A 26,741-nucleotide genomic window follows, 5' to 3' on the forward strand; every position below is an offset into this window, starting at 1 on the left:
TGTGTGTGTGGTCGAAAGATTGCCGTCGTCGGTTTGCGAAAAATCCTCTACCTGGGACCGAAAGGACACGAGAGAGAGAGAGAGAGAGACGGAAAGCCGGCGGCACCGGGAGCAAGAGTCAAAACACACGCCACACGATGAAGCGAGACAGACCGGACGGCACGCGAGTGGATGTGTGCGTGACCGGATGTTGAGGAAAACGTATCAGAACGTGTGCACCCGGCTGCAGCAGCAACGCCGGGTGTGGTGTGCTGCGCGTGCAAGAAGGGCCCGCTCCGCGCGCTCTCGTTCGAAGCCGGCGTCATTCGGCGCCCGAAAAGGCCGAGCGGCGCAGCGGCGATGTCAACGACCTCGAGGCAGTAGCACAACACCCCGACGCGCGCGCAACCTGTGCTCTCTCCGCTCGCTCCGCGTCGTCATCGCGATGCTCACAGCCAGCCAGCCAGCCAGCGCACGAGGAACCCGAACCTGGGGCTATCAATGAGCGCGTACGGCGACCGCCGCCGACGATGATTGGCGCATCCGAAGCGCAGGAGAGAGCGAGAGAGAGAGAGAGCACACGACCGGTGCGAGAGGAGAGAGCGACGAAGCATCGCCGCGAGTGAGTGAGAGCGATCGATAAAAGTGAGCGACTGCGGCATCGATTCTCGCGCTGAGTGCCTGCTAGTGTGAGTGGCTTCGGCGGGCTTGCTTCGATGTGTTCGGTGCGTAGAGAGCGTAACGACGACGATCCGATCTTTGTCGGGCGTTGAAATGGAATCCCATTTTCCATAAAAACAAATTATTTGTCAACGATTAGATAATGGCGGGGGACACAGAAGAAAAAGTATCGACCGTTAGGCAGTGGTAGAAGCATAATTAAGAGCGAATTTCGATTTTCGAACTCGGCACACTACACTTTCTGAGGTGTCTCATCGCCCCCCTCATCGGTGGTCAGCAGTGGTCAGCACACTTCACACGTCGGTGTTTCCGTTACGTTCGCAGGTTCGAATAATTGATTGCCCGCTCCAAAGGTCAGGGCAATTGAACGGCGGTGGCGGTGGACACGATCGCGCGGCCAAACGGAAGGTTCACAAACAACGTACAGCGCCGATTTACACTCCACCACTTCTTACTTGCCCGCCCCGCCCGTCTCGCGCGGTAAATTCCTCCGCCCAGGAGCGCGGCCCGTTCTATTGCGCAATGAGTCCGATCTTTATCTGCCGCCGCCAGGCGCCAGGCGCTAGGCGCTCAAGAAGTTGTTGTTTTCCTACTACACGCGCGACGACTGTGCTGATTGCTGGCCATGACACGCTAGGCATTCACAGACACACGCACGCACGCACACTCGGGACTCGGGGCGCCCGGTGGTTGTTGCCCAACCTGTTGTCGCAACGCCTCCCGGCCCGTTATTCGGCCACAGAATCTCGGTCTAGGAATCGGCCAAAGAACATGCGGATATCTTTCCCGGGCGATCGACGCCCTTCCGATTTGCTTCCGAGAATCACTACACGACGCGCTGCTCAGGAGTGTTGTTTTTCACTAGCGGCGCCGCGCACAGAGCCATTCCGCTCTTATCATTGTGGGAACGGCGATGGCGTCAACGGCGAAGGGCGCGGATTGATAACAAACCGAACCCAAATTCCTGTCTGCGGTCACAGGTGCCGGCGGAATGGGCGTTAAACAACACGAAGTTGGGGAGTTGCACACAGTCCCCACGCGGAACTTGATATGCGGAAGAAAAACAAATTCGTTTATCAGGAAAGGAAACACGGACACGGCGCCCGGCTACTAGAGAAGCACACAGTCATCGCGCGCCCGCGGAACGCGCGTCAACAATGATAGCCGGGATTCATGGTCCCCCCGCCGCCGCCCGACAGGAAGCTTACATCATACACAGAGAGAGAGAGGCCCCCCAAATAAGTGACGAAAGTCGGGCGTTTCGATCGAATCCCGATAGTTCCCCCCCGTCAGAGATCCCGATCTATTTTCGGGTCGCGTTCACGACGATGCCCCGGGCGGGAAGGGACATTGTGTCTGCCCGCCCGCCAGTCGGTGGTGAAAAACAATGAAAATCGCCCCAGACGCAAGTCCTATTTCTTGGAGCAGCCACAGACGGGAGCAAGAACCGAACGGTCTGTGCCGGCAGATCGGGAGCGTACGATACGAGAGGAGAGGTAAGCGATTCTAGCTTTTGACACCGACCGGCGGAAGAAGTTTACGGTGCCGTTTGGGGCGGGTCCGCCGGGGGGGGTTCCACTTTCACCAGACCGTGAGACCATTAGACTGGCTGGGCGTAGAACACGCTTTCTCGGCTTACTACGACCGCCACCGCCGGCTGGGTTCTTACTCTCACGAGACCGCTGCCAGACGGGTTCGTCCTCTCGTTCTCGCTCTCTAGGAACAACCATTTTAGGATAGGTCTTTGGGCGACCAACCAACAGATTATTAGAATCCTTCTTCGTGACGCGTTTGACAGCGCACAACTTATTTGGACCCGCCGCCTGCGTATACGCGTTTTGCGTATTACGTAAATAGTTCGCTACGCACGTCGTCCCTGATCGATCATTCCGGAATAGTTGGTTCCAGGGAAAGGAGAAACCAAATCGATCGCTCCGCCGCCGACGACGACGACCACGTTTTCCGTTGTTTTGATATTCTTAAAATAACAATATAAAAACACACACACATGCACGCACGCACGCAGTGGTCACTCATGTGATGAGTGTGTGTGCGCCGTTCCTCGGCTCTGCCAGGAGGAATTCAGTGGAAAATGTACTTCGCTGTGTGCGCCGTCACAAACACTACTACCACCACCCAACCCAACCCAACCCGGGCCCGGCCAGCGCTGCGGTGCGATGATGATGATGGCCAAACATAGGCTTCCCGACGGACGTGCGGCGCCGTGTCCCACGCACACATCCCGCCGGCGCGGCCCGGTACACGTTCACAGGCGCGCGCTAACGCGACACGTTTTCACGGGTACGCCGCGGCCGATAGCGATCTCGTTTAAAGGCACAGGACTAGGAGGAGAGAGGAGAGAGAGAGTGCGAGCGCCGCTCGGGGGTTTGTTTTGCTTTTCCCGCCCAAACATCATCTCCGCACAATAAAAACCCGTACGGCCCGCGGCACGAGCGATGTCTCTTTCGCACACGCAGCTTTTCTTCTTCGCTCTCATCGCCGGACGCTCGATCTCTCTCTCTCTCGCGTTTGCCCCGGGTTTGGTGGTTGTATTATTTTTACAGTCCGGTATTATCGGATTCGTACTACAAAATTCTACGCTCAAAACGGTGTCGTAGTGGTTCTTGCTTTGCGGATTTACTCATTCATGAGACTCAAGCGCAGAGAGAGAGAGAGAGAGCGAGAGAGACAAGTACGGAGCGATGAGAGCAAGTCAGATTACTAGACAGAGAGAGAGAGAGAGAGAGAACGAGGGCATTAGATAGACGAGCAGAGAACGGTGCTAGAGCAAAATAAAGAACACTGCTCAGACACCACTACCAACACCACCAAAGGCAGGGCACGGTACTTTGAGGGGGGGAGCCGTAGTGCGCCGTCTCGCGGGAGAGCACTATAAAAAAACAAACACAAGCTTCCGCTTCCCCAACACAGCAGTCATCAGAGTGTCCATTGATAAAAATACTCATCGTCGCGCGGCGCGCAATATTCACAACACGGTGCGGCGGCGACGACCAAGACACCACACCAAACCAATATCAAAGTGCCCCGCTCTGCTTGGCGCAATTCCAATCAACACACACCTCATCATCACGGTCTCTGCGCCCGATTGTGCATTAAAAATCGTGTGCCACAAGTTGCACCACTATTGGGAGAGACCTGAAAAGTAATAAAACGTTAGCTTCTCGATCAAAGGAGCCACTGAGCAGCACTTTTCAGGGTTTTTGTCGACAAAAGGTAATGTGGACCGTGGTGACAACAACCCTTTCACAGTCGTCAGCAATGGAATAATAGGAAATGAGTAACACCAGCACAAACATCGACTGCGATTAATAGCGAAAACTAGACACGTTCGAGTTACAGAGATATTTACACGACACATCCGCGAATATGCTCGACTTGTTTGCTACTTTGGTGTATGACGCATTTTCTTAGCCGGCCCCGGAGCCGGAGCGGGAGCGGGAGCGAGCGACAAGAGAGATGGGGCTACACAAAAACATAGGCAGGGCAGAGAGAGGGAGAGAGCGTAGGAAAAAAACCTTCCTTTGAATCACTTCCTTTCGCGTTTCACCAGCGCTTCTCTCTCTCTCTCTCTACACGCCCTTCGGACGGGCGACGTGTTTTCAAGAATCATTTTTTATCACTTCCCTCCGCCATCAAAACATGCTCGCTCACACGCACACACACGCATGTGGCACACTTGATGAACAAACAACACACTTCGCCTCGCATCTTTCTCTGGGCCCCGTTTTTGTGCCGTTTCATCTTTTCGCCGCCAACTACGAAAACAACATCGAAACACACGCTCTCGGCCGCTTTTTGAGTGCCATCAACACACACCACCAGAGGGCAGCAGTATGAAAGCGGCGGCGACGGCGGCGGCCTTCCGGGACACAACGAAATTCTCGCACGGCGATCACGCATTCCAGCGGAGTGTGTGCTGATCGATCGGAATCACCTTCAGCGGCAACAATGAGGGCTCTCGGCCGCCGCGATCGAGGATCCTTCAGCCGGTGTGACATTGCTTTGGTTCTGTTTTACATTCGACAAATGACGGCACCAGTGTTTCGTACACATACACTCACGCACGCACGCACGCGATCCTCTCTCTCTCTCTCTCTCTCTCTGGGGCAGGCATGCGACTTTTTGTCTACCCTTCCCTCTGTACGACAAACAAACATTCCACATCGCCCTCCAGAAGGACTCTCTCTTTCGTTGCGGCGCTCCCTCTCGCTCACTCGCTCGCTCTCGTTTACTCTCCACTTCAACAGATCACCGTTAGGGGATGATGAGGACGAGACTCGGCCGCTGCCACCACCACCACCACTGCCCTCTTGTTGGCCACAAAGCGCACGTTCACTCATTTCGCTCTAAATTCCATACACACCGTACGTGCGCTCGATCCCTCTCTCTGCGCACCCTTCTCGCTCGCTCCGCTTCCAATTATCTACCTAGCGGTCGCCGATGGCGACGGGTACGACGGCGACTAGGATGACGGGATGGTGCTCCGCCACCGGCCGACGGTTGACCAGCCAAGCGCCATAGCGGACCGCGGCATCCGGATCACGGAGCACGTTTTCTCGCGAGACGGTGGCGACACGCCCGCATAAACTATCTCCACTTTCCCCCAGACGCCTCTAGCATCACTCCACTTTCCTCCCCAGACCACGGGTCTCACCTTTGGATCGCTTTTCACAAGACCGGCGTACCGGATGGACCGCGCATTCACATCAGCGGTGAAACGAAAGAGTGACGAAGAAAGTAATGCACACGCGACGCGCACTCGGACATTCTTTCGAACGGAACACCGTGAACCGGAGTCGCCAGCACGGAATCTGCACGAATAACTAATACCGGAATACTTGAACGTTCGACGGGGAATTTATCAGTCTTTCACGCGCGCTCCGATGCGATGATTCGCCTGCTTGTTGTTGTTATTATCTTGATTACAGAGATTTTGAGCCGGAAGCCTCCTTCGTCTCTTTTGTTGGCTGGTTGGTTTGAAAAAGAGACGGGAGATTGCTTTTCACGTTCCTACCAGGTTCGCCAACAGAGACTAGGAACGCAGAGAGAGAGAAAAGTTTCTCTCACTCTCTTGCTTCGTGTTCGGGATTTTTGAGATGACGGCAAAAGTTGAAATATTATCCCTGAATAATAACTGAACGGAGTTAACTCAACTTTGAAACGAAATGAGTAAAACAAAAACGAGCGTTCGCTCGCATTTTGGTTCGAAGTTTGAGTCTCAGCCCTTTCGGACCGCCGGAAGATGTGGAAACTAATTTCGCGAAGGATTTGAACCTAAGGAGTGTGGCAATCGCACCGAAATAACACAAAACACAACGAACCTGCACTTCCGGTCACGACGACTTAACCGCAAAAGGGTTCTTCGATTTGTTCGACGGAAACAGTGAAAAGCGACCGAAATAATACGAATGACTTCGACGGGAAATTACCTACGAGCGCGCGTCCGTTCCCGGCAAAAGTTGGAATTTTTTTAACTCTTTTCTGGCTCTCTCTGTTTCTCTGAGAATCTCACCAAGGTTCAACGTAACTTTGAGCCTTCGAACCTGAACCTGATGACGAACAGATGACGAACCTAACCAAGTGCTCAAACGTCAAATTCAAATTGAATGAAATATAAATTTCGCAGTTATTTTTATATTTTGCGCCACGAAATATTTTGATCACCAGCAACACGAATTAGGATTACAGTTTTCCCGGTTTGGTTCGGAAATGGAGCCTTCCAATTCTACCAACGGATAATCTCCGGACTATCCGACAAACTAGGCCGAATAACTATCGTATATTAGGCCGAAAGCTTACAGCAGAAGCTGGTTTATATTAAGTGCATCAAAATGCCCCGAAAACGAACCCCATCATTTGAGCGGAAAGTGGACACTTGGCTCTGAGGAGCCACAAGATGTTTTAATCTCAACTCATTTGTTGCTCAAGTTGCGACGAAATTGATTGTTTTTGGATATTTATGTTACAACATAATTTGGCCATCACTTGGTACATCCATTTAATGAAAAACACCCAAGGTTCTTTTCGTAAATGGATTGCAAGTTACAAGTAATTAAAATATGTTCTTAGCAGAGTTGCCCGTTCTTACATTTTTAGTCAAAATCTTGCATTTCCAAAACGAAGAAAAAACAAAGAACTAGAAGAAAATTCTCTAGCGTTCCCGGTCTCTGGTTTTCTGTTTGTTACTCACGAGACGGCAGTGATGCCAGGCGAATCGAAAAGCACCGATCGTTGAACCAAATCAAATCAATCAAATGCAGCGGCAGCGGTCAAAAGTTTCACCAATCGGAGACCCCAAAGTTTGCTTAATTCAATTGAGAGCGTTCATTAGCCCAATTAGAGGCGATGGCATTGCTGGCAATTACCTATTGATTGAATGAACTGCGGTGCGGAGCATCGGCGCGGTGATTTGTGTTTCCATTGCAACGACTCATCGAAACAAACAATTCGTCGGGCGCGAAGGTTCGGGACTGATGTGAATATGTTTAAGTATATTATATTTATTCTGTTTTTTATGCTCATCCCGCCGATTTAAGATGCCGATTAAATTTGGTCACAGAATTATTTCATCTTCACGAAACTTTCTGCGAACCCGACTTTGTAGTGTTCTGTTCGGAAAACGAAACGCGTTTGGCGTCTCTTCATTGACACTGCGTGAGGACGCTTGACGCGTAGAATGTTTTGCCGAGGGAAAAACGAAAACACGTTCCGAAAATGGGTAAAAACTCGCGACCGGATGGAAAAAGGGGCTTCGCAGGACCAATAGGAGAGTCCTCGCACTGTGCTGGAGTTACGCCGGGTGCCATACGATTGCCGAGGCAAGCTACATAATGAGCAGAAACGGCGAGATTGTGTTATGAATCACCAACCGAACGTGACCCGAATCGGTCTGGTGCTGCCGGGCGGCGGCGAAATGGCAGCTTTGCGCAGTGGCGATATCGTAACCAATGAGGTACAACCGAGGTGCGATTATTGCTAGTTGAAAACTAATACCAATACCCCGCCTTGGGGACGTGAAATACCGTCCGCTATGGCAATTTTTGCAAGCTTCGAAAGAGGCGCCTAATCTCACGACAAGACGGCAGGCGAAGAAGGGATGCGGGAACGAGGACATTCTGCTCTTCGAGCCGGCGACACGGAATCGCACTTTTGCTCGTCGGGGCGGGGGTTAATAAACCAGTTAACTTCTCCGGTCTCTGGGCACGCAACACGAATTTATTGATTGAATTACCGTATCGACGGGCGGCACTTCCCGACGCTGTTTGTCACGACGACAACAAGCCTTGACCCGTGCATGCCGGCGCCTTCACCGGTAGATGAACCGATCCGGCCCGGCATTCAATTAAATCAATAACCGTGAGATAATTGCCTTCAATTGACTGCTTATAGAGCGACAGACAGAGGGCACGCACCCCGGGACTCTGCATCTCGCGAGTTTGCCGCTGTTGCCATCGCAGTCGCTCTGCCCTTCAAGACAGGACGCGAGAGAGCGAGTGGTTCGACGTTGCTGTCCCTTTCGTGCCTTCGTTCGCTTTGGGCACACGGGGCATACCGGCACAGAGTTATTCTGCACCCGCAGAACATTCCGACCGCTTGTGGCCATAGTTCCAACGCTTCTTTTGCTGAGTTAAGTTCGGGATGTGCGCGGACGCACTTCCCGGCTACCAAAAATTGCGCATACGAGTTATCCACATGAGGGATAATCGCAGGGGTCAACCCAACCGAAGTGCAATGGAAGAGCCTCGCCCTGGGGGAACCGCCTTTGTGATCACGGTAACCCCTATGCCAGGTAAGTATGCTTTTTCGCCGGCTCGCTCTGCCGGCCCATCGGCCCGCAGCATGTTGGTGTAGCGATTTTTAGCGAAGCATGAATACAGTTTTCTCATTTTCCGAAAAGCAACGCTTTGGAAAACATTATTCTGGCCAGTATCCCGGTTCGTACGTTGATTGGCCTTCCTAGCGAGCTGATAACCATTCCCAATACGCCTCCGTATTTCGCCAATTCGTTTCTAAAACAATCACGTAAAGCCGAGTAAAGTTGTGTTTTGGTCGATTCCCATCCTGGCTTTGGCTGTCATTTGGCATCATCACAATCGTTTGGTGAAAAGTTGCAACTCCAATGATGGGATGAAAAGTTTCATTCCTAAATTTAATCACCGAATCATAATTCATTTTTACTGTCCGTCCTCCCATCGCAACATTTACAGAACATTATTATAAAAATTGAAACAATTGATAATTGTTAAAAAGGAAACAGTTTCGGTAATACAATTAATTGTAATTTTTCTACAACTCTCCGGATCCCTACAACAGTCACTGGCTCGTCCAGTTTTCGATCACGCGAACTGAACGCAAAGTGACGTGCAGCAAACGCACACTCGGTCCGTGCAAATGAGGCCGGCAAACCAAGCGTCGTCTGAAACCATATGTGAAAAATGAGCTAAATTCGATACCGCGCGAAAGGAAAGGCTCGAACAAATACACCTTTTGGAACATGTTCTCGTGCGCCACAAAGTGAGTGGGAAAAATCGACACGTTTTGCATTGGAAAGGTGCATAAAATCCAAAAAACTGTATTCATGCTTCGCTAAAAATCGCTACACCAACATGCTGCGGGCCGATGGGCCGGCAGAGCGAGCCGGCGAAAAAGCATACTTACCTGGCATAGGGGTTACCGTGATCACAAAGGCGGTTCCCCCAGGGCGAGGCTCTTCCATTGCACTTCGGTTGGGTTGACCCCTGCGATTATCCCTCATGTGGATAACTCGTATGCGCAATTTTTGGTAGCCGGGAAGTGCGTCCGCGCACATCCCGAACTTAACGCAGCAAAATAATCGTCGACCTGTAGAGGTGGCATGCCACCACATACGGAGGAAGATATCCATGTGATGGTTGGTGTTCTGCATAGCATGCCCAACGCGTGCCTTTCGAATTCGATCCGGGTCGTCCTTTCTGACTGGAATGCCCAGCTGCAAGTTGACCGTCATTGCGGGGAGTTTAACAAACAAATGAAAGCAAACGCTCTGATGATAAAACTAAACTGGCTCGTTAAGTTGCAGTTTTTCGAATAGATATTTAATATCTTAATAGTATCGAATAGAATATAATACACAATAAATTTGAATGCCACCTTATCAGTTTTGGACTTTTGGCCGCCCAGCCACAGCGCATTTCGCGGTCTATTCGATCCTATTGTTCAATTGCCAGCATCACACGACGCCGTACTCTTGCCGCGTCGCTGTCCGCAACAGCTCTCATCGGTTACTATCTTTATTTTCCGTCTCGTCACAATACAACGCTGTCAAATCACGTTTAGTTTGCTCCGTTAACAAGGATCGTCATAACAAGCGGCTTACCATCATTCGGGGCGATTCATCGTCAATCTGTCTTTCTGTCGCGGCCAGGACGCCCTTTCTGCTCATGTTGTTTTGCGATTGATTCGTTTCTACGAAAATCGAGGTGATTAATTCACAGCTACTTCTCAAATAGAACGCACGTGTGACGGGGACCGACTGGAGAGCTCGCTCTAACCAATATTTCGTGTTCCTGAATTCCTTACCAGGCTGAGGGAGCAGATTTAAAAAGAACCAGAACATGCGACGAAGCGATCCAAAAGCCTCCGTCCGCGCACATTACTAGAATGTGCAACACAGCGACGAGTATCTCTGGGGGGGGTATTGTGTTTTGTGATAAACGGCCATTGGTGCGCGTTCTTGAATTTTGGTAATAGCACACTCACGCACGCACGCATACATACAAACTCGCACGCACATACACACCAGTCTTTTCTACGCGACAGCTAGCCTTTCCCTATGCGCATACTTTACTGTGTACTGCGAGCGACGGGGCCGTGGCGGGCGCCTGTCGTAAGAATGGAACGTTAGCCGTGAGTTGTAAAGGCCAATCCGCAGCAAAGCTACTCTAGCGTTATAGTATACGTTAAAACATATGCTCATATATGTGAAATTTATATACGTGTTCGACTATTCCCTTTGCTAAGGGGTCAACATTTAGTTTCCGTTTGCTCTTTTCCTCTGTTTTCGTTTTATTTGGCTCCTTCCGTCCCTTTTAGCCGTTCAAGAGTATCGATACTCGACCCGGTATAGTATTGGTGCCGTTTGGGCGCGCATTTCGGTTTTTAAACATCACACCCTTCACTGCCGACGGCTTCAAACTATGGTTTCTGTGCAGGATACGCTCCCGGAAGGATGGTGTGGTCAAGGTGGTTCACAAGGATGCTGTGGATCATAAGGTGCTCTTGGCATAAGGTTGTCGCTCAACCTCTGAAGACTACCGGCCGATTGTGGAACATGTGGAATGAGATCGTTGCTCGATGGAGAGTCCGCAGATTGCATCAACCCACAAAACTACAAAAGCTGACATCATCCTTAGGTGTCATCAGGTTACTGTGGATATTACATCATTAGTTGAAACGGCCAAATGGAAACATCCTACATCGCTGGCACGACAAAGGCGCGTGCGGCGGACTGCTTCCTCTGGTTGTTAACAAAATATATACACGCGAAGAAGATAGAGTCCATCAACACACCTTGTAATTACTGCTGTTGGTGATACTGTTGGTGCTGCTGAAGCTGCTGCTGCTGCTGCTGCTGCTGCTGCTGCTGTTGCTGCTGTATTATCACCATCGCTTCCATACTAGCGGCCGCGGTCAGATTCGCAACTTCCTGATCGGTTTCCGTTGCGCTACTGGTGTAGCTGCCGTACGACGAAACCCCGCCAGCTACTGGTGGTCCAACGGAGCTCATGTCGAAGCCCATTCCTCGATTTGGAGGTATCGTAGGAGAGGACAATTCTGTGATCATGCTGCCATTCGCCAGAATGGAGCAGGAAAGAGACGATGCGTGCTGACTGGCTGTGGGAGCAATTTGCGGTGGTGTGGAGATCATTTGCTGTGGCGCAGGCACCGTGGCAGCGGCTGCGGCGGCGGCAGCAGGAGCAGGAACAGCTGCTGGCGGTTTCATTTCTTCTTTCTGCTGCTTGAGAAACTTCTCCAGTTCGAGAAAATGGCGTAGTTTTAGTTCCTCGTGCTCAATGTGCTGCCGCTGCAGCAGCAGCTGCAGTTGCTGCCGAGCACTGGACATCAGCTGGAGCGCGCATAGATGATTCTGAATAGCAACCAAGTTCTGCCCAATGTCCGCGTTGTTGAACGATGGTTCCGGTAGGGGTTGCTGAGGCGCTTGTGTGTTGGGCTGTGGCGGCTGCTGCTGTGTGGGTAGCGTACCATACACGGCCGATCCCCCATCCATCGGAAGCTGCGATCCATCTGTGAATGGGATTAACGATTCATTCGACATCCGCAATCGCTTCAGCTGCACATGCTTTACTTACTGTTAGCATTGACTGGCATAGGAATTGGATTCGGCAGCTGAGTCTGCGGCATGTGCTGCACCGGAACCGACGGCAAACCGTACGCCGGCTGTGTTTGGGGCGGTAGTTGCTGCTGAATTGTTTGGGTTTGCTGAATAGGGGTGGTGATGTTAAAGCTTGGCGCTGCCAGTTCTAGGTTCGGTGTCTTTGGGATGACCTGGTTTAGCTTGGCTTCCAGGTCGTTGGTGGTGGGTACTTCACAAACCAACCCCCCACCACCACCAGCCGTTATGCCAGTTGCTAACTGCGGCCCCGGAAACGTTTGGCAAGACTTTTCATCCGTCGGTGAAGAGTAAGCCGCACGATGCTGAGTGTCAACGATTGGTTGTGCCAATGCAGCTAGTTGAGGTTCACCGCTGTTGTTGCTGACCGCAGCAACACTTCCTTGCTGTGGTTGCGAAGAAGCTTCCGGGAGTGGTTCTGTTGCACGAGGAGATTCTTGAACGGTTTGCACCTGAAACCGGGACACTTTGCGTATCAACGGTTTAGCATCGTTCGGAAACTTGGGTTCCGTTTGCTGTTCGACCGAGGGACTAGTGGCGACCGCGAGCTGATGCCTGGGCTGTTAATGGAAAGGAAATGAACATAAAGTACATGCTAAGCATTCCCGCGTCAGCCCACCACTTACCTGTACGTGCAGCGACTGTGGATCTACGATTGCAGTGAGCGGTTTGGACGAATCTGCGCTAACCGACAGTTGCGATAGTTTAAGCTGCAAACCAGTAAGCGACGCGTGTGCTCCGGAGCTATTGGCCAAACAATAGAGAGATCAGTTAGCGATCAGTGAAAGTTACGTGAAGAACACAATGCGAAAACATACCTATCGATGCGATCAACACTGCCTTGGTTTGAAAGCCGCTTGTCCTGCTCCCGGGGCTGCGTTATTGCATTTGGCGTACCAGCGTCGCTGCCGTTGCCACTACCAGTGTTCGTATTCGGTTGCAGTGGCGGTGCATCGGCCCCCGGTAGATCAACAACAGGTTCGATGCCATCGGTCATTACCGTAGCAGAAAGTTCTGCCGAAGTGCGCCTCGATGCGTACGTCGGTTGTACTCCACCAACGGTAGACTGTTGCTGTTGCTGTTGCTGAATTGCCTGCGTTTGGAAGTCCCCTGCCACCACCGCTGCATAGGTTGCCCCTTCGACCACGTATTCTTGTGGTCGGTTTTGTTCCATTAGCTGCTCCGCCGGAACTCCGCCACCGCTCGTCGGATCCGATATGATGTATTCTTGAGATTGATAAAACACAACCTGCTGCGGTGGCTGCTGCTGCTGCTGCAGCGCTTCGCCCATTCCTGGCTGCATCGGATACTGCGATGGATGTGGCGAAACCATTGCGGATAACGCCGTGGCGCTGGCCTGCGATGAGAGACTTGCGGAACCTCCACCGCTAGCACTCGATTTGTTTGTGTTTACGTGCACGTGCGTTATACTTTCGAGCCCGATTTTGAGTTGCTCTAACGTTTCCGGCATACGGCTTGGCAGTGAATCACGTGACCCTTGATCGATGGATGTCTGGGCGGACATGAAACCACTGCCGGGCGGAGGGTTGGCAGCGTTTGGTTGAGGGAATTGTAACGGTTGCTGTTGCTGCTGCTGTTGTAGTAACAGTTGCTGCTGCTGCTGCTGCTGGGCGTGTTGTTGCAAATGCTGTTGGTATTGCTGCTGCTGTTGAAATTGTTGCTGCTGTTGATAGTACTGTTGTTGAAGGTCATACTCAGCTTGTGCGACGGCTTCGCTGGCCGCCATCATGGTCAGACCAGGGGCCTGCTGTTGCTGAAATTGCAGGTGCTGCTGCTGCAGCAGGGCCTGTTGTATCGCCAGCTCTTGTTGATACTGTTGCTGCTGGAAAGCCACATCGATCGTGTGTTGTTGAAGATACTGTTGTTGCTGAAGTAAGGCCTCATTGTACGCATTGGCTTGCTGTTGTTGAAGAAGGGCTTCATTCAGTTGCTGTTGCTGCACAAGAAGGGAATCATTGAGGGCATTTGCCTGCACTAATTGCTGTTGCTGGAGGTCCATCGGTTGGAGGACAGAATCGGCAGTGTCCGTCGTGGTTGCTGCCTCTTGGTTCAACGTCTCTACTAAGCCGGCGTCAGCCGGGGGAGGCTTTGGAGAGTCCACCACCGACACTACTTCATTCTGCTGCTGCTCTTCAGCCAAGGTGACGGGCAGTACAACGGGCGTCACCGAGAAGCGGGACATTTTACGTTCCTTCAACAGCGGGGTTACGGGTGTTTTGCTCTGCTCCGTTGCTACCGTGTCCGATTTCGTTTCCATCGAGCCATCGCCGAGATTTAGCTGTTCCCGTGTGTTCGCGTCGGCCATCGGTTCATGTGTACTTTGACTAGAAGTTTCCACAAGTGGGTCCGTGGGGCAGACAGGCTGACTCGCTTCGTCGCTGCCACTTGCTGCTGATGGCACTGTAGTAGAAACACCTGATTGACGAAGCTGTTGATCGTCGGGCCCCAGTTGCCCGGTCGTAGTTTCCGGCTGTTGCTCGATGCTGCCGCAGCCTACACCCTGATCCTGTTCCGGACCAAAGTGTAGATGCTGCTGCAACAGGTTCATATTGTTTCCGGAGGTGATCGTGTTTTCCGGCGTATTCTCGTGCGAAGTATACTCTGTGCTGACCGTGCTGGCTTTGCGAGAGTTTTCATCACAGCTACTGTTGTTGTCGTTCGTACCGTCGTCCACCATGGTCGAAACGCCCGTGACGGTGGCCAGCAGCTCATCGCCTGTGTCCGCGTCGTTGCATTCGTAGCTTTGAATGGTTGCTTCCGAGAGCGATGGCGCATTATCGGCATTTTCCGTGGCATTGGTGGGCACTCCTCCTGACGGTGGTCCGACTTCGCCATTCGTCTGCAATGTGCTGATTGCGGACGATGGCTGCTGCTGGGACAATGGTGAGGAAGATGTGGACGACGTGGTCGTACTCGACACGCCCGTAGCCAGGGCTTGCCGATCGATGATGGTTGGGTCGAAGATGTGCGTAAAGTTCGCTGCTGTTGTTGATGTCTCATCACGCTGCAGATCAACCCCATCGGCCCAGAGCGAGTGGAAAGGCGAGTATGGCGAAAGAAAACGGTTAGCGAATCGTACGTTTCTCAGTTCCTTTGCGTTAATCTTTCTCGGAACTTACTAATTACATCAAACTATTTTGTTATTGTCGATAATCGATTACGAGAACTCGTCAATGTTCTACGGTAACACGGGAAAGTAACAAAGCAAACACACTGAGCACACACAAGACGTTTTTTTAAATGTAATATAAGATGGAAGCCCTGACAAGACTGGAAAAGATTCGTTTTTCCTGTGTTCATTCGATTTCTCTGTTAAAAACACCAAGTACCGATATCACGCAAACGTCGCCTAAGTAAAATAGTGCCGATTAGTGATCAAAATTAACAAAGGGAGTAATGTGAAGTAACGTAACAAATAATAATTAAAAATTTAGAAAAAATTCTACTATTTACTAAGCACGGTCACCTCATCATGTGCTTCCGCTGATCCTTTCTCTAACAAGAGGCTATCGATAGGGATCCTATACTAAAACCAATTTAAATTGCACAACAAACAGGAAAACAGGCCACGGGTACTTAGACAGTGAAGAAAAGGAGGGTGTCCGACGACTGGCGAAAACGTCAACAATCTACTAAACCAAAAACGATGCAAGAAGCAACTAACATTTGAAGCTGAAGCATTACAAACGTACAAAAACGACGAGGAACAACAACAAAGCGAAACAGCACTGGCAGGAAAAAACGGCACACGGCGTATCGATTGGTTAGTTACAAAACAAAGGGCAACAATTCAGACAGCGGAAGGTCGGATCGGATGGCTCGTATAGATCACGGCAAATTATAGTTGGGAATTAAAGAAAAACCTAGGACTTGATCCACTGTCCACTGATCCACTCTATTACCGGGCAGCTGACTGGTTCCATAATGGTGAAAAAGAATTTAACACATAACACGGAGCATGAGCACAATAAAGAAAAATAAATAACCAAATCGTAGCACGAACAAGGAAACAAGGAGCGAGTGGGTTTTTGGGGACGGTGGCAACACGACGAGAAAACGGAATTAGCCGGGTTGGTGGTGGTGGCAAAAATAGGGAATTTATATTAAAACAGGAGAGATAGGCAAAAGTAGGTAAAATAGTTCATTATCCTTCACTTACAGATCTGTGTCTCTGGTGTGTTTTAAAGTTCGAACGTTGACGTGTTAGAGACGCGTGGCGCACCTGGTGGCGGATTCGTTGCGGAAATTTACAGTTACATATTTGGTTAGAGAACGTTGTTTGGAAGAGGTATGCGGCGGCGTTGTCCCCATGTATAGAGTGCATGTGCGTGTGTTTGTTTGCGTGGGACATATTTTGTGTGTTGGTGTGCGCATGGTTTCATGTTTGATTGTTTTTTATGTTTTTTTTTGACGAGAGAACGAGAATAAAGAGCGATATAAAACGGTATCATTGTTTGGCGGAACATGTAATCATTGGCGCGCATTGTGGTAACTGTTGGGTCAAAATCATTTATGCTTTCTGGCACAGTCCATATTTGTGTGTGAATGTGTGCATAAGAACGCAGGTTGGAAGGTGTGGAACAAAACGATTGGAATACGGCACGGCGGTGGGCAGTCAGTAAAATAAATTGGAAAATAAGAAAAGGCGACTTTCCATAATCCGCCGCACATTGTTCTGTACAGTTCTGTGCTTCATTGTGCATGGACCATATATTCTTGCCCATTGAGGCCAGCTTGTAGCTAACCGTAAGCCATTTTGAGTGTCGCAACCTTCACAGCAACAAAAATGTATGTCCAAAAGCGTGTTTCTGAAATATGGACCGTTTCATTATGTCTAAGCACGATTTTAAATGAACGCCAAAAATTCAAATTTGAAGTAAACTCAATTTTCTTTTCAGTTTTCTCTCAATCTTTTTCGAATATTTCAATGGTGTTGGTTGGCTTTACATGTTTTCTCAAGTATGCCTTGGTAAGTGCCTAAAAAGTTTCGATGAAAAGCGTCGATTCAGACATTCGCGGATGTAAATTTCGGCTTTTATCGTCTCCGTGGTCACGAACGGTTCGGAATGCATGCCACACTCGCAAATGGCTTGCCAAACCATTGCCATTTTCTCAAAAGCTCAAGGAAATCTGTGTGTATGATACACCATTTTTTAAGTTAAAGTGTGTACTAAAAGAAGCTGTCGAAATTGATACTTTTAACGTCATGTGGAGAGAGAAGTGATCTGTCAAAATCGTGCTTAGACATAATGAAACGGTGAATTAAACCATACACACCAACCAATAAACCATTGTCAGCCTAATTTTGTTTAGTGTAGCGAATGAAAAACAACGAAATGCACGTACACACGCCCAGTGGATTGCTTTTTCGTACATGGCATGTGCCGAATAAGGAAAATAAAAACGGACCAGCAATAAAGCTCGTGCGCTCGCGTGTAGCACTAGGGCCTAGGGAGGTAGGTACGACAACAGCTGATGGCTCAATATAGAAAAAAAAACATACAGAAACGGGAACATAAGAGCTTGGCAAAATGTGTTTAGTTTCGTTTGCATTGCTCAAATCACGGATCAAACTCCCGGTGCTGCCAAGTAGCGCCCTCCTTGTTGCGAGTGTGTTGGCGACCAGCCCCCATTGTCAAATTACACACATATACACACAAATAATACGACTTTAATTGAGGCATGGTATGGCATTAAATCATAATGGACACACTCCGCCCGGCTTGTTTGCCTACCTTTTCCGTTGACCGCCGGTAGCACTGCGATGCGACTGGCAGCTGGTTCGGGTTTTCTTTCAACTGTCGCTGTATGTCGCGCACCATTTCGATAAATATCATTGTTTGTGACTCGCTGAGAAGATCTTTCGAGACCTGCAACAAAGGAGTGGTGTCCAGATAAAACGTTCAGCATCACACACCAGCCCAGCGGGCACGTCCTACTTACAAGATCCTGCGCCACCTCGACCGGGTTTACGTTATTCGGGTCGAACTTGAATTTGATCGTTTTCGGGCGGTTTTCCATCTCGCACTCAATGATGTTGTTTTCGTAGCCGAGCACGTGTAGCTTCGGACTGCGCTCGGTTGAACGATGGTTACGCCGCTTCTTCATTTCATTTGTGAGCCGCTTCGGAAGGGCGGTCTGTGCGGACGGAACGGCAACGGGAGTTGCCTGATCCTGCTGTGCTGTTGCCTGGTTCGGCGTTGCGATCGTTGATGGAGCTGCCGCCGTACTTGCTGCCAAAGATCCGTTTCCGATGGCCGGAATCGACGGATTCATTACGGTAGCTATCGGAGGCGGCTGCTGTTGGGCGTCTTGTATTGGCTGCGGCTGCGGTTGCGGTTGTTGTTGCGATTGTTGTTGCGGTTGCTGCTGAAGTTGAATGCTCTCATTCGAAAGCGCCATCGCGATGGAGTTGCTTACGGACATAACTTCTTGTGGCACTTGGGTCACCGGTTGGACTGCAGTAGGTTGCTGGGATGCCAGGGTGCCCGGGGAAGCCTGCGACCCCACCTGCATCGGCATTGTCTGCGTTGTCTGAGTGGTTTGTGTAGGCTGCGGGGTGGATTGGAGATGGTGTGCTGGTAGCACCATCGGTGGCGTTTGTTGCTTAACGAACGGTTGCTGCTGCAAAGCCGGCTGGGATTGAGGAAGTGGCGTGGCGACTGGTTGTGGTTGCTGATGAGGCATGGTCAAAGAAGATCCTGGTTGCGGTTGGGGTGCGGGCATCGACTGGTGCAGTTGTATCAAAGGATCGGAATTATTGTGCTGCGCAGGCATGTACATTGGTTGCGACGATGCAGCTTGCAGGGATTGTCCCTGCATTAAATTCACTTGCGGCTGGGGTTGTTGCTGCACATAAATTTGTTGCTGCTGCTGTTGCTGTTGCTGTTGCTGCTGCTGCTGCTGCTGCTGCTGCTGTTGTTGCTGCTGCTGCTGCTGCTGCTGCAGCTGTTGTTGCTGCATGGCCTGAATTTGATTATGTATGGGTATAATACCCTGCAATTGTTGCTCAAGTGTAGCAATCTGCTCTTGCAGTTCTGCTTGTTGTTGATGTTGCTGTTGTTGCATCATCGCAAAGTGTTGTTGCTGCAGCTGGAAAAACTGGTGCACCAGTTGCTGCTGAGTCCCGATCTGGTTCATGTACTGCACGTTCGTTCCTTGCGATTGACCTTGAGTAGGTTGATTTTGTTGTTGCTGTTGCAGCTGCTGCTGAAGCTGCTGAATCGACTGCAGATACTGTTGCTGTTGTCCATCAAGAAATACTTGTTGTTGTAAGAAGTTTTGTTGCTGTTGTGGAGCTGCAGCCATTTGATTAAGGAACTGTTGCTGCTGTGATTGCTGCTGCTGCTGCTGTTGGGGTTGTTGCAGGGGAATCTGTTGGCCCATGACGTACTGTCCCGCTATTTGCTGTGGTTGTGGCTGGTGGTAGCCCGCTTGTAGCTGTTCATTACCCACCGGTGCCGATATTTGTTGTTGGTATATGATTTGCTGTGCTTGGGATGCGGGAAGCGATGCAGGTTGGTAGTATGCCTGTGGAACCTGCTGCTGCTGCTGTGGGTGCGGTTGCGGTTGCGGTTGCGATTGCGGTGGTTGTTGAGCGCTCGCCGGAACGGCAGCCTGCTGGTTCGGGAACTGCGGTACCTGAAGCTCGGTCACCTGCAGATCGTTCTCCATTTGCTGCTGCAGCTGCTGCTGCATATAGAGTTGCTGCGCCAGAAACGCTTGCTTCTGCAGTGCTTCCTTTTCCTGTTCCACTTGCAACTGCCGGGCGCGTTCTTCGCGCTCCTTCAGGAGCGTCTGAATCTGCACCTTGAGGATTTTGGCAACCGTCTTCGAGTCGTCTTCCATCAGAATGCCAGACTTGTACATTTCGTTGGCAATTTCGTCCGCATCGTCCACTCGAATATCGAAATCGAACTGAATTGCCTCGTTTTCCTTGTGCTTGTTGACACGCTTCTTCGGGTCCATGATGCGCAATCGAAACTCCATCCTCACATTGTCAGGGTTCGCCAGAAACGATTCCTTCGACATCGGTTCCAACCGAATGCCGATGTCTTCGCAGAAAAATTCAAAATTCAGCAGCTCCTTGCACGTCGGACGCCCTTCTTTCTTGTCGTGAATGCAGCGTTCGATGATCTCGCGGACCTCCGGATTCTCCACCTTCTCCAGACTTTGCGGTTTCACGCCGGACGTAACCTTTTTGTAGATCTGCGCTGGCGTATTGCACTCGTTGTAGGGATACTCAGAAGTGGCCATCTCCAGCATACACATACCGAAAGCGTACACATCGACCGCCTCGTCATAGTGCTCCTCGTACATTTCCGGGGCCATAAACTCCGGCGTGCCAATGACCGACTTTGCGAAGCTGCGGTTCTTTAACGTGGCTAACCCTAGATCACCTATCTTAACACTCCCTGTCGTTCCGGTTATAAAAATATTATCACATTTCAGATCACGATGAATGATTGGCGGTGTGCGCGAGTGCAGGAAATGCAATCCCTTCAAAATCTGCCGGCACCAGGATTTCAGTACTTTGGGATTAATTTTCTTAAATCGTCGCAAATAACTGAAACAGAAAAGCGGACGTTACAAGCGTAAGCACCAGCCGGAACACGGGATCGACACTCACGATTTTAACGTGCCGGACAGCATCAGCTCGGTGACCAGTACAATGTTTTTCTTTTTATTGCCCGCTGTCGGCGCCGATTCCCAGTAGTTGTAAAATCGCACAATGTTTGGATGCTGTAGCTTTTTCAGCATTTCCGCCTCTTCCCGAAACCGAGCCCGTTCCACACGGTTCACCTTTTTCTCCTGCAGAAGGACAAACAGAGGACAAAGCAATGAAGGAAGGATGTGAACCAAAACCAAGTCTGCTCGATACCTACCAGCAACTCACACCAAGCCACGGCCACACCAGTCTGCGTGTCCAGGCCACGGTACACGGTTTTGAAGGATCCCCTGCCAACCTCCTTGTCGTACTTCAGGAAGCGTCCACACGGTGAGATGCCTATCGCTTCGTCCTCGTCGTCTTCCTTTTTCTGCTGCTTGCGTTGCTCTTCGAACTTCTCCAGATCAAAGATTGGCCCATACTGCACCAACTTTTCCTCGGATGGTTTAAACTGCATAGCCAGATTTTCGGCCTCCCGGCTCAGTATTTCGATGTTGTCATCTAAATTCCGAGGGTACTCCGTCTCGATCGTTTCATTTTCGATAAAGTTTTTCGAATACATCACCGACATGCCGGTATTCTCGAGGCTTTTGCGGACGAAGCGCAAAATGGTGCGATTTTGTGACCCGTCCGTCTCGCACGAGCTGCCGTCATCGTGCTTTCGTCGCTCCTGCACCTCTGCTCCGTCCTCTGCGATGGCATTTTCATCCGCCGGCCCCTGGTCAAACGCACCATTTTCCTCCAAGTGATGGTTGGAAAGGGTCTCCGTCTGCTGCTCGCCATCAATCCCGGAATCATTGGTAAGGGCCTGTGATCTACGTGCCTCTTTGGTGTCCATCTCTTCCTTGCCGCTAATGGCTTCGATGTCGGTCTTCTTCTCGGTTGATGACGCATCTAGTGCAACTTCTTCGCCACTCTCCTTCGTAGGCGACGTAATGATGGCCGATTGAGGATCATGATCTTCGATTATGCCCTTATCTTCCACGCAAGCCGAATGCTCTGTTTCGCACTCGCCTACAGGATCTTCCATCGTGACGGTGGTGGTGGAGGCTGTTGATTGTGACACTTCTTCCATAGCTAATTTCTGCGCAACTTGCGCCACTTGTGCTGCTTGCTGGACACTGGCAGCAGTCATCGATCGACGTTGCTGCGACAGGTTACGTTTCTTTGGTGACGATTCAATGGCAGACGGTTCAGCTTCTTTCCGATTCTTTCTACTGGTCGGCGTTGTATCGCGCTGCTGATCGCGAGGGTGTTGCTGCTTCCCCGTGGTTTTATGTTGCGATTGTTTTCTCTCATCCATTTTATCATCGTTTTTGCTCTGTGTCTGCGATTTTTTATCGCCGGGCGACGCACGCCGATGTTGACTTCCGGGTCTGCTGCCTCCAGCGGTGGCAATGGTTGCAGTGCTTGCGACAGTAATGGCTCCTTCCGTTCCAGAGGCCGGCGTTATAGCTGAAGTGGCGTTGGTAGTAGTGAGGCTGCCGGCGGTACCACTGCTGTTGCTGTGATCAAACACTCTTGAAATTAAAGCCCCCGTCGTGACTGCCGTTGAGCTTGTACCGGAAGTACTCGACCGTGTATTATTAATATGGTGGTGATGCTGCTGCTGCTGATGATGATGCCGTTGGTGCCGCAATGTGCTGCAGTTGTTGTGGTTATACGTGATAGTGTTGTTGTTGAAAAAGTTACTGTTGTGGCCACTGCTGTAGGCTGGCGATACTATATTACCACCACCAGTGCAGGAGCTTCCGGCAACGTTGCTGCTACCACCGCCACTTCCACTACCGTTGTTATTGATACTGTTCAAATTGGACGTCGATGTCGATTGACTAGCAGAGCGCAACCTTCTTGTGCGATAGCTGATCTGTTGGCTGTTGGTTCTCGTACTCTGCTGTACGTCTTGATTGCTACTGTTGTTTACAGGTGCTTGGACCGAATTGCTGAAACAAGACAGAAAAGGGAAGTTAATTCGCGTCCAAATTCGAACAGTTAGTCACGAGAACGGATAACCCAACAACACGTACACACACCTTAAGCATGTGCAGCCGTTCATGTGCAAGTGCAGTTTGGGGAGCAACTCCCACAAACTGCGAAAAACGGTGCACATTTTAACGATCCCGAGAATAACGTGGGGTTACAGAAACGGTAGCTCGTTTGCAGGACAAACGTGAACGTGCTTCAACCGTTCTCCAAAGACTGCTGTACGCATTCCGCACATCGGGCAGTAACAGCCAGGAGGTATGCCCGATGCGATAGTAGAACTTCGCAAGGTTTTACGAACCAGAAACAGAGAAGAAAAAAACGGGCACCACAAAAAAGGTGCACTCACTTGCGCTATGGAGTATTGACATCAAATGATGGACCATCGTGGAGACGCGTCCTTTCACTTTTCTGGGCACGAATCAAAACGAAACGAATCGATTTCAAAAACCATTGAAAAACTGGCACAATCTAGTATCGGTTTATAATGATTTTTTGAAGCGGAAAATGTTACCGACAAACTGCGATTTTAAGGTATGGCTACTATGTTTGCAGTTGGTCAAACAAAAAAATTCTGTCAAAGTTGTGCCCAAATAGTGTATTTTGTTGTTGTTTTCTTTGTATCTTTAAGACACGGGCGCCCATCCACGGGCATCTTTTTCAGACCACAAAAAACCATCCAGCAGTTAAAGCTGTGCCATAAAACCCAAAACAACATTCCAGTTTTCATAAAAAGCGGCCTATGGCGAGGGGTCTCACGTTGGTTTTTGGCTACCTTTTTGTGAAACAAAACTTATTCAAAAATTGTGACCAACAAACGAGGGAACAGTGTTCTGAGTTGATATATCTTGGCATTGCCATACCTTACCTTCTTCCAAAACATGATCTTTTTGATGCTCCCATTTGTACGGCATTATTGCAACATACTCTCTTCTCTAAGGTACTAGATGTTACCGCGGCAAACGCTGCTGACTACTGGCTTTTGATGATGGTGGCCCGATCGGCACCGTTGTTGACTTGGAAGTGTGTCTTTAGAAAATTCGTACAGCCTTCAAGATGACTGTTGGTTTCAGCCGGTCCAAGAACATTTATATTCGCAACACTAGAACTTAGTAGGCATGTGATTTGTCTGTTGTCCTCTTGCTCAGCCGACTAGTGAACGGCGAATACGTGCGCTTTTAAAGACAACGTACGACTCTTTTTGTCTATTCTGCTATCCGAATTTTACAAAATCCTCCAAAGCATCTTTACTATCTTTCTAAGCATTCGTCAGGACTAGGATGAGTTGTAGGATATTTTTTCTTTGGGAATTTTAGTTTAGATAGCAAAAGCATACATAAATTAAATCATAAAAGTTGAACTGAAAAAAAAAATTATTAAAAAAAACGACTAACGATCTAAGCTACAGGGCAATGAAATCAAAATCCTGAAAATTAGCCCTGGAAATAGGAAACTTCAATAGGACAGGACAGAAACAAATAACGCTAACACGGGTTGACTATTGACGCTTGATTAAACACACGTTAGCTATTAACATATAAACAGATCTCAAAACGCGTTTTGCTTCTATTTCTAACTCGAGAAGAAGAAAACAATACACTATACCCTAAAGTATGGAAGAAGCTACTGTAAATTCTACCAGCATGCTCAAATTTGGCTATTTAGTATACGATATTCAAGCGATGGGTTCAGCGGGAATATTTAATTGAAAAACTGATAAAATATTTGTTGGTGGGTTATTATTCCACGCTTAAGTACAATGTTTGCAACCGTTGTTATGAAACTGAAGTTTGAAGATTAACGACAGTGGCGGAGCAATGCGATAAATTTCAGTTCCACCGAATTTTCCCGTGCTTCAAATCGTGTAAATAAGATTTCAAATACGTTCGTTACGCACGTGGCATCAAACAATGTGATCGATGTTCGAGGCTCCTAACGGTTTTAGCTTCACTTTGCAATCCCGCGCATCGCACGGTGTACTTTTGATCAACTTGTGTGTAAATACCTCTATATTGTGTATATAACTTTTTAAGCTCCTTTCTTAATTTTGTTCGTTAATTTTAAGCGATATATCTTCAACCAAAGGACCATCTGTGAGCTGCATGGTGGTGCCACAGTTTCGCTAAGTTTGTCGCCTTACTTCAGGGCAGTAACCACACAATGCAAAATCTGCTTCGAATTTATTTGCATTCTTTCAACAAGCATCTTCTTTAGCAAATCACGCCGCAAATCTTGCCGGAAACTTCCAGCCTTCGAGAAAAGGGTTGCTTCCCTCTAGGATAGTTTTAGTGGCGGCACAGCAAACAATTGTCATGCAATACTGACGTATGTTTCTTGATTTGCCGTCTTTGTTGGCCCGTCCGATAGAAGCTGTAGTTGGTACGCTTCCGTGATGCTGTCGTTTAGTGGGCCTCTCTTCGTGTGGTGTCATCACACAGAGAGAAAAAAGGTCCCTGATGCTGGAGAGTCGATCAACATCTAACTGTATTGATCAGGCGCAGTATGTCTTCCCGCAACACTGAATCTAACGCACTATTAGATAACCTTCAGTATTAGAAGATTCGTATAAAAGAACGTAATTGGCTTAATAGACAGAAACAAAACAAACAAATACACACGAAAAATGCTTAGCGAGAAACTGATGTTAGCCGTACGTAAATGATACCCAAAAGAAAGAGGGATAGGGTTGAATAAGTAGAAAATTTGGAAATTACGAGCAATGTGTTCTGAGTATGATGTGTTCACAGCCGCTGATGAGTGAGGGACTTGACAAGTTTTCGCTCGTTGCAAATGAATAGTTCTTCTGACTATTGGGGATTTTGCTAGTATGCTTCGCTGTTGGCCGATGGTAAGAGCATTATGTTCTTCGATCCTTCGCAATCCTTTGACTCGTCTCGTTCACTTCACGTTGGTTGTTCCGTTGTGTATGTGCCGTTCTTCAATCGTTTTGTATCATCGCCAATGCTGCTGAGCGATTCGTTAAAATGGTTCGGTACACCATAGTGTTAGTTCACAGTTGGTCGGAGGCGGCACTCGGTGACATCTACACTCATAGTTGCGGCTTGTAGACTACCATGCTGTGAAACAGCAAAAACAAGTCCCTCGTGCAACTTATGTCAACCTGAAAAGACAATGCAGTAAAGTCGGTTAGTTCTTCAACGATTTCATTCACAAAACAGGCTAAATCGATTTCATTTTCCATTAAAATTACGATGTGTATGGCGCAGTAGCGATTAAAGCAACGTCCAAACTACGGAACCTCACTAACAAAGCCAACGACAAAGACAGAGGAAATGCGTAGGAAGGCTAGTGTCTTCCAAGTGTTGCAATCATTTCAAGCGGCACCATAAATTGGGACGGGCAAGGTCATGTAGCTATCCATCAAGACAACTAATTTGGTCAAACGTATTCTATTTATTTCTTAAAGATGTGCCATTACTGATTCAATTGATGCCTTTGGACACAACTTTAAATTGTTTCACACGATTCGCTGTGCCAAAGCGGATTTTGACTCTAACCCGTTTCTAACCCGCCAGCCTCGGGTTGGGCAAGGAGTCGCCAGACTACGAGTCAGCTACAATGGGGAAGGAAATACTAATAAACACGTGCAGTGTTACCGGTGCACGGTTCGACACGGTACGGCGTTTCTAATTACGCTTGGATACGTACACGTGTTTTAAATTTCTTGTCCATTCTAACGATCGGATTACACTTGTTTTGCAACGACACTTATTTGTTCTGCTTAACGGAAGATTTGTGCAACATTTGGTCCGTCTGCCTCAGTCCTGGCTGACGGATTTAATGCGAGTATTGGCTACAGTGCCATAATGTTGCAAAATTTGCTGTTATCGATTACGGAAATGATAACGAGAGCTGTTTCGACAGTCATATCCCATTGCGACAGAGAGTGCATTTGGCCGAGAGTCGGGGCAGCATGAAATCGGCAAAAGAAGTTGAATACAGAAGAAACATTTAGGAAAGTTACGACACTTTGATTAT

At 49.3% G+C, this 26,741-nt stretch overlaps 1 protein-coding gene and 3 non-coding genes across 4 annotated transcripts; 2 read left to right on the top strand and 2 right to left on the bottom strand.

Annotated features, from left to right (window-relative positions):
• Nucleotides 1-7,599: 7,599 nt before the first annotated feature.
• LOC131206753 (U4 spliceosomal RNA) lies at nt 7,600-7,740 on the top strand. The gene has a single exon (XR_009156809.1). It is a non-coding gene; the product is annotated as a U4 spliceosomal RNA (small nuclear RNA).
• A 574-nt stretch (nt 7,741-8,314) lies between these two features.
• Nucleotides 8,315-8,478, bottom strand: LOC131206759 (U1 spliceosomal RNA). Its single transcript, XR_009156815.1, has one exon. It is a non-coding gene; the product is annotated as a U1 spliceosomal RNA (small nuclear RNA).
• Nucleotides 8,479-9,331: 853 nt separating this feature from the next.
• LOC131206760 (U1 spliceosomal RNA) lies at nt 9,332-9,495 on the top strand. Its single transcript, XR_009156816.1, has one exon. It is a non-coding gene; the product is annotated as a U1 spliceosomal RNA (small nuclear RNA).
• A 245-nt stretch (nt 9,496-9,740) lies between these two features.
• On the bottom strand, nt 9,741-23,731 carry LOC131206652 (uncharacterized). The gene is made up of 10 exons (XM_058199309.1): nt 23,611-23,731; nt 20,977-22,702; nt 20,721-20,902; nt 18,035-20,657; nt 17,827-17,961; nt 16,251-16,313; nt 12,889-15,095; nt 12,697-12,814; nt 12,030-12,630; nt 9,741-11,964 (listed from the first exon to the last, which is right to left on the bottom strand). Exons 1-10 carry the CDS (start codon nt 23,643-23,645, stop codon nt 11,237-11,239), a joined length of 8,418 nt encoding a protein of 2,805 aa, XP_058055292.1. The 5' UTR covers nt 23,646-23,731; the 3' UTR covers nt 9,741-11,236.
• Between the last annotated feature and the right edge of the window lie 3,010 nt (nt 23,732-26,741).

The sequence above is a fragment of the Anopheles bellator genome, chromosome 1 (genome assembly GCF_943735745.2).
Source record: "Anopheles bellator chromosome 1, idAnoBellAS_SP24_06.2, whole genome shotgun sequence".
NCBI lineage: Eukaryota > Metazoa > Arthropoda > Insecta > Diptera > Culicidae > Anopheles > Anopheles bellator.